At 37.9% G+C, this 15,456-nt stretch overlaps 1 protein-coding gene across 1 annotated transcript in view; it reads right to left on the bottom strand.

Annotated features, from left to right (window-relative positions):
- LOC111154384 (glycerophosphodiester phosphodiesterase domain containing 4) overlaps positions 1-15,456 on the bottom strand; it is a 149,646-nt gene that overhangs the window by 64,172 nt on the left and 70,018 nt on the right. The window contains exon 10 of the mRNA XM_022513925.1: positions 10,329-10,485. Coding sequence (XP_022369633.1) covers positions 10,329-10,485 — 157 coding nt within the window. The remainder of the gene's footprint in view (positions 1-10,328; positions 10,486-15,456) is intronic.

Here is a 15,456-nt window from a genome sequence, read left to right as displayed (position 1 = left end):
ACACACACACACACACACACACACACACACACACACACACACACACACAGGAATATTACTTAGCCATCAAAAGAATGAAATCTTGCCATTTGCAATGACATGGATGGAGCTAGAGTGTATTATGCTAAGCAAAGTCAGTCAGTCAGATAAAGACAAGTACCATATGATCTCACTAAGTGAAATTTAAGAAAGAAAAGAAATAAACATATGGGAAGGGGAGAAAAGTGAAAAAGGAGAGAGGGAAACAAACCATAAGTGAGTTTCTACTACAGAGAACAAACTGAGGGTTGATGGAGGGATGTGAGTGGAGGATGGGTTAGATGGATGATAGGTATTAAGGAGGACACTGGTTGCAATGAGCACTGCTATTGTTATGTAAGTAATGAATTACTGAATGCTACCCCAGAAACCAGTATTGTGCTGTATGTTAACTAACAATTTTTTTTTAAAAAAAGAGGTGAAATGGGGGCACCAGGGTGGCTCAGTTGGTTAAGCAGCTGCCTTCAGCTTGGGTCATGATCCCAGGGTCCTGGGATCAAGCCCCGAATCAGCGGAGAGCCTGCTTCTCACTCTCCCTGTGCCTGCTGCTCTACTTGCACTATCTCTGTATCTGTCAAATAAATAAATAAATAAATTTTAAGAAGAGGTGAAACATAGCTAACCATAATTTTAAAAATCACCAATGTTAAAAGGTAGACAAAAACACAAGGAAAAAAAATAACAGAGATACAAAATAACCAGAAAACAAAAGATAAAATGGTAGTGGTAAGTCCTTATATATTAGTAATCACCCTAAATGTAAATGGATTGAACTCACCAATCAACAGAGAGAGAGTCCAGACCCAACTATATGATGCCTTTAGGAGACTCATTTCAGTGATAAAGACACAAACAGGCTCAAAGTGATGGGGTAGAAGATGATACTCCAAGCAAATTACCAAAAACAAGCATGTGTAACTATTTTTGGATCAGACAAAATAGACTTCAAGACAAAAATGTTAACAAGAGACAGGGAAGGTCATTATATAATGATAAAGGGGTCAACACATCAAGAACACAAAACATGGGTGACTGGGTGGCTCAGTTAGTTAAACATCTGCCTTCGGCTCAGGTCATGATCCCAGGGTCCTGGGATCAAGGCCTGCATCAGGCTCCAATCTCTCATGTGCATGCTCCCTCTGTATCAAATAAATAAATGAATCAATAAATAAATCTTTTAAAAAACCTATCATAAATATGTATTCTCCCAACACTTGAGCACTATTTAATTCTAGTATAGTTAGCATACAGTGTTGTATTAGTTTCAGTTGTACAATATAGTGATTCAACAATTCTATATATTACTCTGTGCTCATCGTAAGTGTGCTCTTAATCCTCATCACCTATTTCAACCATTCCCCCAACCAATCTCCCCTCTGGTAATCATCTGTTTGATCTCTATAGTTAAAAGAGTCTTTGTTTGGTCTCTTTTTCTCTTTGTTTCTTAAGTTCCGTATATGAGTGAAATCATATGGTATTTGTCTTTCTCTGACTGGTTGATTTCACTTAGCATTATACCCTCTAGATCCATCATTGGCAAGATTTCATTCTTTTTTTATGGCTGAATAACATCCATTCTGTGTGTGCATGTACACATGCACCATATCCTCTTTGCCCAATTATCTATCAATAGACTTAGGTTACTTCCATAATTTGACTATTATAAATAATGTTGCAATAAATATAGGGGTGCATATATCTTTTCACATTACTGTTTCTGTATTCTTTGGGTAAATGCCCACTAGTGGAATTAGTGAATCATGTAATAATTTTATTGTTAAGTTTTTAAGGAACTTCCATGCTGTTTTCCACAATGGCTATTCTAGTTTGCATTCCCACCCAAGGTGCATGGGGGTTCCTTTTTCTCTACATCCTCACCAACACTTGTATCTTGTGTTTTTGATTTTAGACATTCTGAAAGGTGTAAGGTGATATCTCCTGTGGTTTTGATTTACATTTTCCTGATGATTAGTGATGTTGAGCATTTTTTCATGTGTCTCTTGGCCATCCACATGTCTTCTTTGGAGAAATGTCTGTTCATGTCTTCTGCCCATTTTTAAATTGGATTATTTGTGGTTTTTTGATGTTGAGTTGTGCAAGTTTTTTATATATTTTGCATAATAACCCTTTATCAGACATGTCACTTGTAAATAACTTCTTCCATTCAGTAGGCTGCCTTTTAGTTTTGTTGACTGTCTCCTTTGCTGTGCCAGAAGCTTTTTATTTTGATGTAGCCCCAATAGTTTATTTTTATTTTCCTTGCCTCAGGAGACATATCTAGAAAGATGTTGCTATGACCAATGTCTCTCTCCTAGAATTTTTATGTTTCAGGTCTCACATTTAGGTCCTTAATGTATTCTCAGTTCATTTTTATGTATGATGTAAGAAAATGATCCAGTTTTATTTTTTGCATGTAGCTGTCCAGTTTTCCCAACACCACTTGTTGAAGATACTTTTTTCCCATTGCATATTTTTACTCCCTTTCTCAAAGATTAATTGGCCATATAATTGGGAGTTTACTTCTGGGCTTACTATTCTATCCCAGTGATCTATGTGTCTGTTTCTGTCCCAGTACCATCCTGTTTTGATTACTACAACTTTGTAATGTATCTTGAAATCTTTGATTCTGATACATTCAGTTTTATTTTTCTTTTTCAAGACTGCTTTGCTTATTTGGGGTCTTTTATGGTTGCATGCAAGTTTTAGGGTTGTTTGTTCTTGTTCTGTGAAAAATGATTCTGGTATTTTGATAGGGACTGCATTAAATGTATAGATTGCTTTGGGTAGGATAGACATTTTAACAATATTTGTTCTTCCAATCCATGAGCATGGAATTCTTTCCATTTCTGTCATCTTCCATTTCTTTCATCAATGTTTTATAGTTTTCAGAGTATGAGTCTTTCACCTCCTTGGTTAAGTTTATTCCTAGACATTTTATTCTTTTTGGTATAATTACAAATGGGACTGTTTTCTTAATTTCTCTTACTGCTACTTCATTATTAGTGTATAGAGATACAATGGATTTCTGTACATTGATTTTGTATCCTGCAAACTTCCTGAATTCATTCAGTAGTTCTAGTAGCTTTTTGGGGTCTTTATGGTTTTCTATATACAGTATCATGTGATATGCAAATTCTGACAGTTAAAAAAAAGTTCTACTTCTTCCTTAGCAATTCAGATATCTTTCTTTCAGCTGTCTTCCTTCCTTCTTTCCTCTTTCCTCCCTTCCTCCTTTTCTTTTCTCTTTGCCCGCCCACCTGTCTGCCTGCCTGTCTTCCTTTCTTCCTTCTTATCCCTGAGGCTAGGACTTCCAGTATTATGTTGAATATAAGTGATGAGAATGGACATTCTTGTTTTTGATCTTAGAGGAAAAATCTCAGTTTTTCACCATTAAGTATGTTTGCTGTGGGTTTTCACAAGTAACCTTTATTATGTTGAGATATCTTCTCTCTCAACCTACCTTTGTTGAAGGTTTTTATCATGAATGGCTGTCAAATTTTGTCAACTGCTTTTTCAGCACCTATTAAAATGATCACTGGTTTTTATTCATTCTCTTGCTGATGTAATATGCCATGTTGATTGACTTGAGAATACTGAACCACCCTTGCACACCAGTTGATCATGATGAATGTATTGTTGGATTCAGTTTGCTAACATTTTGTTGAGGATTTTTGCGTTTATGTTCATCAGAGATACTGGCCTGTAGTTTTGGGGTCTTGTTTGTTTGTTTGTTTTTTGTAGTGTCCTCATCTGGTTTTGGTATGAGGGTAATGCTGGCATCACACAATTAATTTGGAAGCTTTTCCTCCTCTTCTATTTTTTGGACTATTTTGAGAAAAATAAGTTTTAACTGTTCTTTAAATGATTGGCAGAATTCATCTGTGAAGCCATTTGGTCTTGGACTTCTGTTGTTGGAAATTTTTTGATAACTGATTCAATTTCATTCCTGGGAACTGGTCTGTTCAAATTTTCTTCCTACTTCAGTTTTAGTAGGTGATATGTTTCAAGGTATCTATCCATTTCTTCTGGGCTGTCCAATTTGTTGGCATATAATTTTTTTATAATATCCTCTTGTAATTGTATTTTGTGTCTTTGTATTTGATTATTTCTCCTCTTTAATTTCTGATTTTTGTTAATTCTTTTGTTTTTCTTTTTTTTTTTTTTTTCGCTTTTTGTTTTTTGTTTTTGGGGTTTTTTTAATGAGTCCAGCTAAAGGTTTTTCAATTTTGTTGATCTTTTCAAAGAACAAGCTCCTGGCTTCACTGATCTGTTCTACTGCTTTTTAGTTTCTGTTTCATTGATTTTTGCTCTGATATCTATTCTTTCCTTCCTTCTACTAGTTTTGGGCTTTGTTCTTATTTTTCTAGCTCCCTTAGATATAAGGTTGGGTTTTTTACTTAAGATTTTTCTTACTTCTTGCAGGAGGCTTGTATTGCTACAAACTTCTTAGATCCACTTTTGCTGCATCCCAAAGGTTTTAGATTGCTGTGTTTTCATTTTCCTCTGTTCCATGTATTTCTTGATTTCCTCTTTGAGTTCTTTGTTGACCCTTCCATTGTTTATTGGCACGTTATTTAACCTCCATGTATTTGTGTTCTTTCCAGATTTTTTCCTGGTAGTTGATTTCTAGTTTTATAGTATTATGGTCAGAAAAGATGCATGGTATGACTTCAATCTTTTTTAATTTGTTGGGGCTTGTTTTTTGGCCAAATATGTGATCTATTCTGGAGATTATTCCATGTGCACTTGAAGAGGAATCTATATTCTCCTGTTCTGAGATGGAATGTTCTGAATATTATCTGTTAGATCCATCTGATCCAATATGTCATTCAAAGGTACTATTTCCTTGTCAACTCTCTGTTTAGATGATATATCCATTGATGTAAGTGGGTGTTAAAATCCTCTACTATTACTGTATTACTATTGATTAGTTCCTTTTGTTTGTTATTAGCAGCTTAATGCATTTGGTTGCTCCCATGTTGACTGCATAAATATTTATAATTATTATAACTTCTTGATTGTTCCCTTTATGATTAAATAGTGTTCTTTGTTACGATCTTGTTTTAAAGTCAATTTTGTCTGATATAAGTAGGGTGTTTTTTTAAGATTTTATGTACTTATTTGAGAGAGAGAGAGAGAGAAAGAGAGCACAAGAGGGAGATGGCGAGGCAGATGCCCTATTGAACAAGGAGCCCGACACTGGGCCCCATCCCAAGAGCCTGAGATCATGACGGACCAGAAGGCAGCCCCTTAACTGACAGATCCACCCAGGTGCCCCTGATATAAGTACTGTTAAACCAGCTTTCTTTTCACGCCATTTGCATGATAAATGTTTCTCTACCTCCTCACTTTCAATCTGCATGTGTCTTTAGGTCTGAAATGAGTCTCTTGTAGGCAGCATATAGATGGGTCTTGCCTTTTTATTCATTCTATCACCCTATGTCTTTTGATTGCAGCATTTAGCCCATTTACATTTAAAATAATTATTGATAGGTATGTACTTACTGCTATTTTAAAACCTATTCTTTTGACTTTTTCTCTGTTATGCATGTGCAAAACATTCTTTGTATGTAGTATCTTGTTCTCAATAACCCCACAGAACTAAGGTAGAAATATTTTTAACCGAGTCTCTACTTTTCATGGCAATGCAGTCATTTGCGTATGTTGAATAAAAATCTGTCCTCCTTTTTACTGGGATATAATTTAACAAATTGTGTAATCAAGGCCAAATATGAAGGATTATATTTGACAATACATTCCATTCGGTCAGATATGACAAGTACCTGTAAGGGCCTATTTAGCCAGAGCAATTCCATCCAGTTAAACAGTGATTTTGTTGTTTATGCAGTAAAACTTAAACTGACCCTGCCCCCACCCCCAGGGGAACCTACTTAAAAGCAAGTCCAGGAAACCAGTAAAATATGGTCGGCCAGTCCCAGATAACAGAGCCCAAAGGATGGGTCAGGTCAGGTAGAGATAACAGAGCCCCAATGCAAGGATGAGTCGGGCCAGGAGGAGACATCCAATCAGTGGGGCATGCATACTGTCTCCCTAGCTACCAAGAAGTGTGGGCCCCGCCTTTTGGGTGCCAATTCTGACCAAGGTGATAGGCTAGTTCAAATAGCTACTATGGGGTGAATTGTAATTCAACTGGCCACTCGTGTGTGACCTAGCATGACTGTGCAGCTTTCTCTGTGTGTTACAATCTCACTGGCCACCTGCGTGTGGCCAGGCTCAACCACATGGCCTTTGCTCTATAAAAGTTAGTCTGTAAGGCAGGGAGGGGTCCCTCTCTCTGTAAGAGGCGGCCCCGAACGGTCGGTTTGATTCTCGATGCTTGGCACGAAATAAAGCTTTGCTTGACCTTTGCTTTGTATCAGTCTCGCTCCTTTGATTATGGACCTAACATACCCAGTCTCCATTAAGGACACAGATATAACTGATATTTGAAAACCCATGCTTATAAGTCTTCCTTAGCAAACTGGTATCTGTTGTTGTACACGGTCCCAGCATCACAGGCAGGAAGAAAGATCAATGCCTAGCAGGAAAAAAGACAAATTTGCCCATGTTTGTAGGTACACAGGTGAAACCTGGTAGAGATGAATTTCTTATTTTGTAAATAATCGTGATAAAAAGAGCTTTGGAATGACAGGGACTATTAAAATTGAAATTTTTGATTCTATACATAATCTCCAGATAGAATATAATTTGAGGGGCACCTGGGTGGCTCAGTTGTTTAAGCATCTGCCTTTGGCTCAGGTCATGATCCCAGGGTCCTGGGATCAAGGCCTATATCAGGCTCCCTGCTCGACTGGGAGCCTGCTTCTCCCTTTCCCACTCCTTCTGCTTGTGCACTCTCTCTCTCTCTTTGTCAGATAAATCTTTAAAAAAAAAAAAGAATCTAATTTGCTAAAGTTGTTTAACACAATCTGGTTCTAGATTTGCTGATTATACAACAAGGAACATTATGTGTATTAATTGATCCTTCTTACTGAACCTATGGAAATTAATAAAAGCAAATAACACAACACCTCACTAAGATGAATCTCTAAATAATCTATAGAAGTTAATTATGATTATAAGAGGAGACTGTTAAACTATTCAAACTTAGAAATAAGGCAAAAAGTTGATTGTTGGACCATATAGTATCATATGGTAGCACATTCTTTAACAAACTTGTGTAAGTGTCATCTGACCCTTTGGGGAAGGTACCTTTGTTTGAATTACCATTTAGTTATCAATTAGGGCAAAACTATGCAAAGTTAGATGTTAAGTTGTAGAAAACTGATAAAAACGGAAATGATTTCTGCCCAGGAGAGATGCAGATAATATTTTCTGATAGAGAAGATAACTACAAAGATAGAGTTTATTGTCATATAGTGTTATATAATCATATATATGCATGTGTGTATATAGTATAGTATACTAACTAAGTTTGTATCTAATCTAGTCAGCTAATTTCAGCATTTCTTTGTTGCACTCACTATACACATGTTAGTTTCTCACTTTTCTTTTTAGTGGGTTTTGTCATCCTGATTTGTTCTCTCATTAATGTGCTAAATAAAACTTTACTCATGCTTGCTATCTAGTTGCAGGAGAATTACATTGTTTTTAAAGATATTCTTTATTTATTTGAGAGAGAGAGAGAGAGCATGCACAAGTGTGGGGAAGGAGCAGAGGGAGAGGTAGAAGCAGATTCTCCATTGAGCAGGGAACCTGATGCAGGGCTTGATGCCAAGACGCTGAGATCATGACCTGAGCCAAAGATGGATGCTTAACTGACTGACCTACCCAGGTGTCCCTGCATGAGAATTAGATTTTTATTGTTTTGAGAATTATACTTTCACAAAAAGATTTAAGAAAGCTCTACAGAAATGTTTTTGCTGGAGAAATAGGAACTTAGCTGAACTTCCAGGAACAACTACCAGAACTGCTCTATTTTTATTTCATTATCAATCAGATTAACAATTTAATTTTTACCAATAATTTCAGGAATAAATATACTAACAAATGGTCAACTCACCACCATCATCGATCCATAATCATACACACCCAATGAAGAATGACCAGAATAATCCTAACAAAAACAATGTCTTTGCTACAAAAAAGTATCCACACATCTAAATCTTTAAATCACTTGCCAACACCACTTCAGCCACCCCTGACTGTACAGCATGCAAGCAAAGAAAACTCCACAATTAAACCTAAAAATAGAGCCCCCTAGGTAACCATATTTGGAACTTCGAGTTTTGGGATACTCCACAGTAGCCACAGTAATAGTATTAATGAAATACTGCAAGCATGCCACCTAAATATGCTAAAATAAAACTTTTAATCCTTAAAAAATCCGCTAAAATTTATTACAATAACATATCTAACCCTATCACTTACAGTAAGATTTTATGAGTTATACATTATACATAAGACACAAAATCAGCCTTTCCATCTGGAAGGCACATTCGCCATAACATTAACTATGGCTGACTAACCCAATATACACATTCTAATGGAGCATCTCTGGTTTGTATGTGTCTATTTATTTATGTATGATGAGACATATACAGAGCTTACGTGCACAAAAAAACAGTATTTAGAGGCTATATACTCCTATAAGAACAAGCTTTCTGGGGTGCCTGGGTGGCTGAGTCAGTTAAGTGTCTGCCTTTGGCTCAAGTCATGCTCCCAGGGTCCTGGGATCGAGCCCCACATCAGGCTCCCTGCTCAGTGGGAAGCCTGCTTCTCTCTCTCCCACTCCCCCAGCTTATACTCCCTCTCTCCCTGTCAAATAAATAAATTAAATCTTTTTTAAAAAAACACATTTTCTAAGAAAATACAGTAATCACAAATCCACTGCCAGCTAGTTCTTATATTAACACTAGTTAACAGAATGAAATTGAAGTAGAGAAGTCCATTTTAACATAATGCTTTACTTAACAATATTTTTACATGAAACAGATTCAAATAAGCTCTCAGGGCTAATATTAAATTTAAATAAAATTCCATTCATCCCCAAGTACACAATTAAAAATAATGTAAGACTTACTCTCCTAATTATAATTACCTGATAAGAGAGCTATTACTACAGCTGATATCCACACCACACTGTCTCTGAAGCTACAGGTGCTAGCAGTATGAATGCTTGCTGTCCTGTCATGTTCAGATGTCTATATTCAAAACTGAAGTCTCAAGTGATTGTATCTGATTGGTATAACCCAGGTCACATAGACTCCCCCTAGGGATATGATAATTTGGAAACTAAGTAGTTTTGTTGTCTTTAATCTATCTTGGAAAGGCAGATTTAACTTTTATCAAATGCAAATGTGACCTTTTATTTTAGCCACTTTAAAATACTCGGGATAATTCTAAACTCTCTAACTTGTTATTTAAGCATTGCTATATTCTCCTCTAAACATGTTTTCACAGGTTCTTCTTCAAATCTATCTCTCATCTCCTCCTTACTGACCTTTCTCTCTTTCCTTCCCTCCATTCTTCTCTTCCTCTTTCACATATGCATGCATGTACACCATATCCACTCTTGCTCCAGTATACTGTAATCTTTGAAACATGCCGCCATCATTGCCTATGGTTCCCATTAGTAATGATCTTCTTTCAGCTCAAATTATACCTTTGCATGAAGTACTCTTCAGCCCTCTCAAGTACAACCATTCACTCTTGCCTCTAAATTAAACTGTACACAGCAATGTTTTATATTTTACCACATTGGCCTATTTATCTCCTTTTCCCAGAATCCCCCATCTCCATCCCCCAGACTGAGTTAGACTTGTGTGCTCCTAAGCCATCTAAAATTAAGTTCAGTTCAGCACTTATCACACTGTATTTTGTCTCTTCTAGCCTGTGAACTCCATCAGAGCTTAGTGTGTGTTTATTCACCAATATATTCCATGTGCCAAGAACCTAAAATGTACTCAATAAATATCTAATGAATGATAAGAGGAGGTTAGAATAAATATGTCCCCAGTCTGCCTCATCTATGACTGTAAGCTACTCAAAATGCCTAGGAAAATGCTGTGTACATGGAAGTTACAATAAAAGTTTACATAATGCTTTGATAAAAAGGAATTAAATGACAAAAGTTTATGAGTTTATCTTCAGAATTTCCAGTCAATGTAGAAAGCAGCAATTAGACTGCATTCCTGAAAAAGCCCTCCTATCAATGCTACAGTTCTGCTACCAAACTGGGATGAAATTGTGTGTTTGCTAGGAGCAGCACATGACTTCATACAGAAGAGAGATTCAATGCAGGTTTGTTGAGTTGGGAAATGTCTTACCGGTGACTGTACAAACCATTTGCCTGCATTCAGAGTCGACAGGAAACGCCACTGGAAGAAGCTAGGATGTGTTAAGGAGGCATTTGGCATGACCTCCTTAATATTGGTTGTTCTTCTCAGGTCATAGTCATGCATAAGAAAAGGTACATGATCTAAACTGCAGGCAGAAGGGGAAAAGAAGAGGGAAAAAGGCTGAATTCAGCCACGTTGGTTCTCAGAAAGCCCATCAATGTCACAAGACTTACTAGGGTTCCTTACTCCCTCCCAAATCTCAGCAAAGGACTAATTACTAGTCACTTATAGTTTGATTTCAGTATTTTATGCTCTAGAAATCAGTTTTTAGTGATATATAATAATCATATTAGTGATGATAAAAAAGTAGCTTCCCTATCTAGGGGCTTTCTGGCATCAAGAAGACAGTAGGTACAGTAATAACCTGAGAGTAAGGCAAGTAGGTGTAGGGATGGGGCAAAGCTCTGAGGTCCAAAACCATACTAAGCTGGCATCCACACAATCTCCTGTTCTGACCCATTTCCCAGGTAGGTACCTTCCTTGAGTATTTCTGGCCCTAGACCCTTCATATCAGATGGTATCATTAGAAAAGTTCCTAGTTCTCTTATCTGTTATTTGCCTTTAAGTATCTCTGGTTTTATGAAAATCTCTCTTCCTTTCTCATTAAAGTACCTGTGAAGAGAACTCTGTAATAGCCATGAGGGTGTAACAAAGCTGAGACTTGGCCTCCTGCCCATAAACAACTAGAAAACTGGACAAAATAAGGGAAATAATTCTTTTCAGCCCAGTGGGGAACTGGGAGCACAGTATAAGAAAATGTATACAGATGAAATTAGCTCTTCCATTACCCAGGCTTCCTTTTTGCAGGTGAATACTAGACTGTGTCACAGAGAGGGGGAACCTAAAATGTACCCAGCTATCATGTTGATTTGAGTAGAAAGAGAATGGATTAAAGAGAGGTCAGGTTAGCTAGAATTTGTGGGCTAGTGTCTCACAAAGAATGGAGCTATGGGGGAAAAAAAGAGTTCCAGAGAAATATGCAGAGGTCCTTTGAGTATATAGCTAAATATCAATTAGTATATGTGCAGAGTAAAACCCTATAAAGCTTGCGAAGAACAACTTCCAAGAAAAGAAAAATCACCAGAAAGTTCTAAGACAATGTACAGAGCCCACACAGGACTATGAATCTTTCAAGTTCCATCCAGCAAGAACAGAGAGACTTCAGTAATTACAAAGGCATTCTTCAGAGAATCCAGGGGGCCATGCCCTAAAATGGGGATAATTTAGAACTAGAATGACATTAAAGAACTTAAAAATATCCTTCGAAGGATCAACCTAACTTTAAGTAACTTAACTGCTTGCTAAAGAAGTCCAAAATTCTTTAAAGGAATACAACAAAATATAGCAGCTATCCTAAAACCATATGTCCACCAAATTCACCAGACATGCAAAGAAGAAGGAAAATGTAACCAGAACCAGAAGTAATTATTCAATAAAGACAAACTCAGAAATGAAAGCGATGATAGAATGAATCAACAAGGGCATTAAATCATATAAAACAAAAATGCAGATGTATATTTAAATAATGTCAAGAAAACATGAACATAACAAAAACATAACTGTAAGACACAAAAAAGGAAGTTCTAAAGCTGAAAAACTGTAATAATTAAATGAAAATTTCACTGCACTTACTTAACATAAGATTAGATAGTATAGATCATGTACAGATCAGAGAATTTGAAGATGTAGGAATAGAATCTATCCAAATGACCTATAAGACACTGTTAGACAAGTAATATTGTATATGCATGATTGGGGTCTTAAAAAGATGGGAGAAAAAAAATCTGAGGAAATGAAAGTAAAATGTCTTAAAAATTTGATGATAATTACACTCAACAAATCCAAGAATATTCATGGATACCAGGAAGGATAAGTATAAGAAAGAGTACATATACATACACCACATTAAGGATTATTACATCCAAACTGGTGAAAAACACCCAAAAACTGATAAGGGAAAAGAAACTGTAAAGGTAGGCAGAGGAGGAAATGAAGGACATATTTAGAGAGAAATAAAAGCATATAGCAGACTTCTCATAAAAAAATGATAAAATATAGGGGAGGAGTCAAGATGGCGGAGAAGTAGCAGGCTGAGACTACGTCAGGTAGCGGGAGATCAGCTAGATAGCCTATCTAAAGATTGCAGACACCTACAGATCCAACGGGAGAGCGAAGAGAAGAACAGCAACTCTAGAAACAGAAAATCAACCACTTTCTGAAAGGTAGGACTGGCGGAGAAGTGAATCCAAAGCGACGGGAAGATAGACCACGGGGGGAGGGGCCGGCTCCCGGCAAGCGGCGGAGCAGCAGAGCACAAAATCAGGACTTTTAAAAGTCTGTTCCGCTGAGGGACATCGCTCCAGAGGCTTAACCGGGGTGAAGCCCAGGCGGGGTCAGCGTGGCCTCAGGTCCCGCAGGGTCACAGAAGGATCGGGGGCGTCTGGTGTCGCAGAGCTTACAGGTATTAGAACGGGGAAGCCGGCTACAGAGACAGAGCCGAGGAGTGAGCTCTAAGCTCGGGGTTACCTTGAACCGGTCGCAGGCTCGGTCAGCTCGGAGCACGGCCGGAGGCCAGGGTGACGGGAGTAATTGGGTGCTGTTCTCTGAGGGCGCACTGAGGAGTGGGGCCCCGGGCTCTCGGCTCCTCCGGGCCGGAGACCGGGAGGCCGCCATCTTCATTCCCGCCCTCTGGAACTCTACGGAAAGCGCTCAGGGAACAAAAGCTCCCGAAAGCAAACCCGAGCGGATTACTCAGACCACCCTGGGTAAGGGCGGTACAACTCCGCCTGGGGCAAAAACACTTCAGAATCACTACAACAGGCCCCTCCCCCAGAAGATCAACAAGAAACCCAGCCAGGACCAAGTTCACCTACCAAGGAGTGCAGTTTCAATACCAAGGAGAGCAGCGGAATTCCAGAGGAGGAGAAAGCAAAGCATGGAACTCATGGCTTTCTCCCCATGATTCTTTAGCCTTGCAGTTAATTTAATTTTTAATTTTTTTTCTTTTTCAATTTTTTTTTCTTCTTCTGCTAAATTTTTTTTAACTTTTACCCTTTTCATTTTTAACGTTTTTTAATTAGTTTATCTAATATATACATATATTTTTTCCTTTTTATATTTTTTCTTTATTGGTTTTCTTTTTTTAATTCTTTCTTTTTTCTTTTCTTTTTTTTTTTTTTCTTTCTGAACCTCTTTTTATCCCCTTTCTCCCCCCTCACGATTTGGGATCTCTTCTGATTTGGCTAAAGCATATTTTCCTGGGGTTGTTGCCACCTTTTTAGTATTTTACTTGCTCCTTCATATACTCTTATCTGGACAAAATAACAAGGCGGAAAAATTCACCACAAAAAAAAGAACAAGAGGCAGTACCAAAGGCTAGGGACCTAATCAATACAGACATTGGTAATATGTCAGATCTAGAGTTCAGAATGACGATTCTCAAGGTTCTAGCCGGGCTCGAAAAAGGCACGGAAGATATTAGAGAAACCCTCTCGGGAGAGATAAAAGCCCTTTCTGGAGAAATAAAAGAACTAAAATCTAACCAAGTTGAAATCAAAAAAGCTATTAATGAGGTGCAATCAAAAATGGAGGCTCTCACTGCTAGGATAAATGAGGCAGAAGAAAGAATTAGCGATATAGAAGACCAAATGACAGAGAATAAAGAAGCTGAGCAAAAGAGGGACAAACAGCTACTGGACCACGAGGGGAGAATTCGAGAGATAAGTGACACCATAAGACGAAACAACATTAGAATAATTGGGATCCCAGAAGAAGAGGAAACAGAGAGGGGAGCAGAAGGTATATTGGAGAGAATTATTGGAGAGAATTTCCCCAATATGGCAAAGGGAACAAGCATCAAAATCCAGGAGATTCAGAGAACCCCCCTCAAAATCAATAAGAATAGGTCCACACCCCGTCACCTAATAGTAAAATTTACAAGTCTTAGTGACAAAGAGAAGATCCTGAAAGCAGCCCGGGAAAAGAAGTCTGTAACATACAATGGTAAAAATATTAGATTGGCAGCAGACTTATCCACAGAGACCTGGCAGGCCAGAAAGAGCTGGCATGATATATTCAGAGTACTAAACGAGAAAAACATGCAGCCAAGAATACTATATCCAGCTAGGCTATCATTGAAAATAGAAGGAGAGATTAAAAGCTTCCAGGACAAACAAAAACTGAAAGAATTTGCAAACACCAAACCAGCTCTACAGGAAATATTGAAAGGGGTCCTCTAAGCAAAGAGAGACCCTAAAAGTAGTAGATCAGAAAGAAACAGAGACAATATACAATAACAGTCACCTTACAGGCAATACAATGGCACTAAATTCATATCTCTCAATACTTACCCTGAATGTTAATGGGCTAAATGCCCCAATCAAAAGACACAGGGTATCAGAATGGATAAAAAAACAAAACCCGGGACGCCTGAGTGGCTCAGTTGGTTAAGCGGCTGCCTTCGGCTCAGGTCATGATCCCAGCGTCCTGGGATCGAGTCCCACATCGGGCTCCTTGCTCAGCAGGAAGCCTGCTTCTCCCTCTGCCTCTGCCTGCCTCTCTGTCTGCCTGTGCTCACTCTCTCTGACCAAAAAAAAAAAAACAAAACAAAAACAAAAAAAAAAAACAAAACCCGTCTATATGTTGCCTACAAGAAACTCATCTTAAACCCGAAGACACCTCCAGATTTAAAGTGAGGGGGTGGAAAAGAATTTACCATGCTAATGGACATCAGAAGAAAGCAGGAGTGGCAATCCTTATCTCAGATCAATTAGATTTTAAGCCAAAGACTATAATAAGAGATGAGGAAGGACACTATATCATACTCAAAGGAACTGTCCAACAGGAAGATCTAACAATTTTAAATATCTATGCCCCTAACGTGGGAGCAGCGAACTATATAAACCAATTAATAACAAAATCAAAGAAACATATCGACAATAATACAATAATAGTAGGGGACTTTAACACTCCCCTCACTGAAATGGACAGATCATCCAAGCAAAAGATCAACAAGGAAATAAAGGCCTTAAATGACACACTGGACCAGATGGACATC

The sequence above is a fragment of the Enhydra lutris genome, unplaced genomic scaffold (genome assembly GCF_002288905.1).
Source record: "Enhydra lutris kenyoni isolate GAN:26980312 unplaced genomic scaffold, ASM228890v2 scaffoldscaffold37, whole genome shotgun sequence".
Lineage (NCBI taxonomy): Eukaryota > Metazoa > Chordata > Mammalia > Carnivora > Mustelidae > Enhydra > Enhydra lutris.
This window is presented reverse-complemented; position numbering and strand designations above follow the sequence as displayed.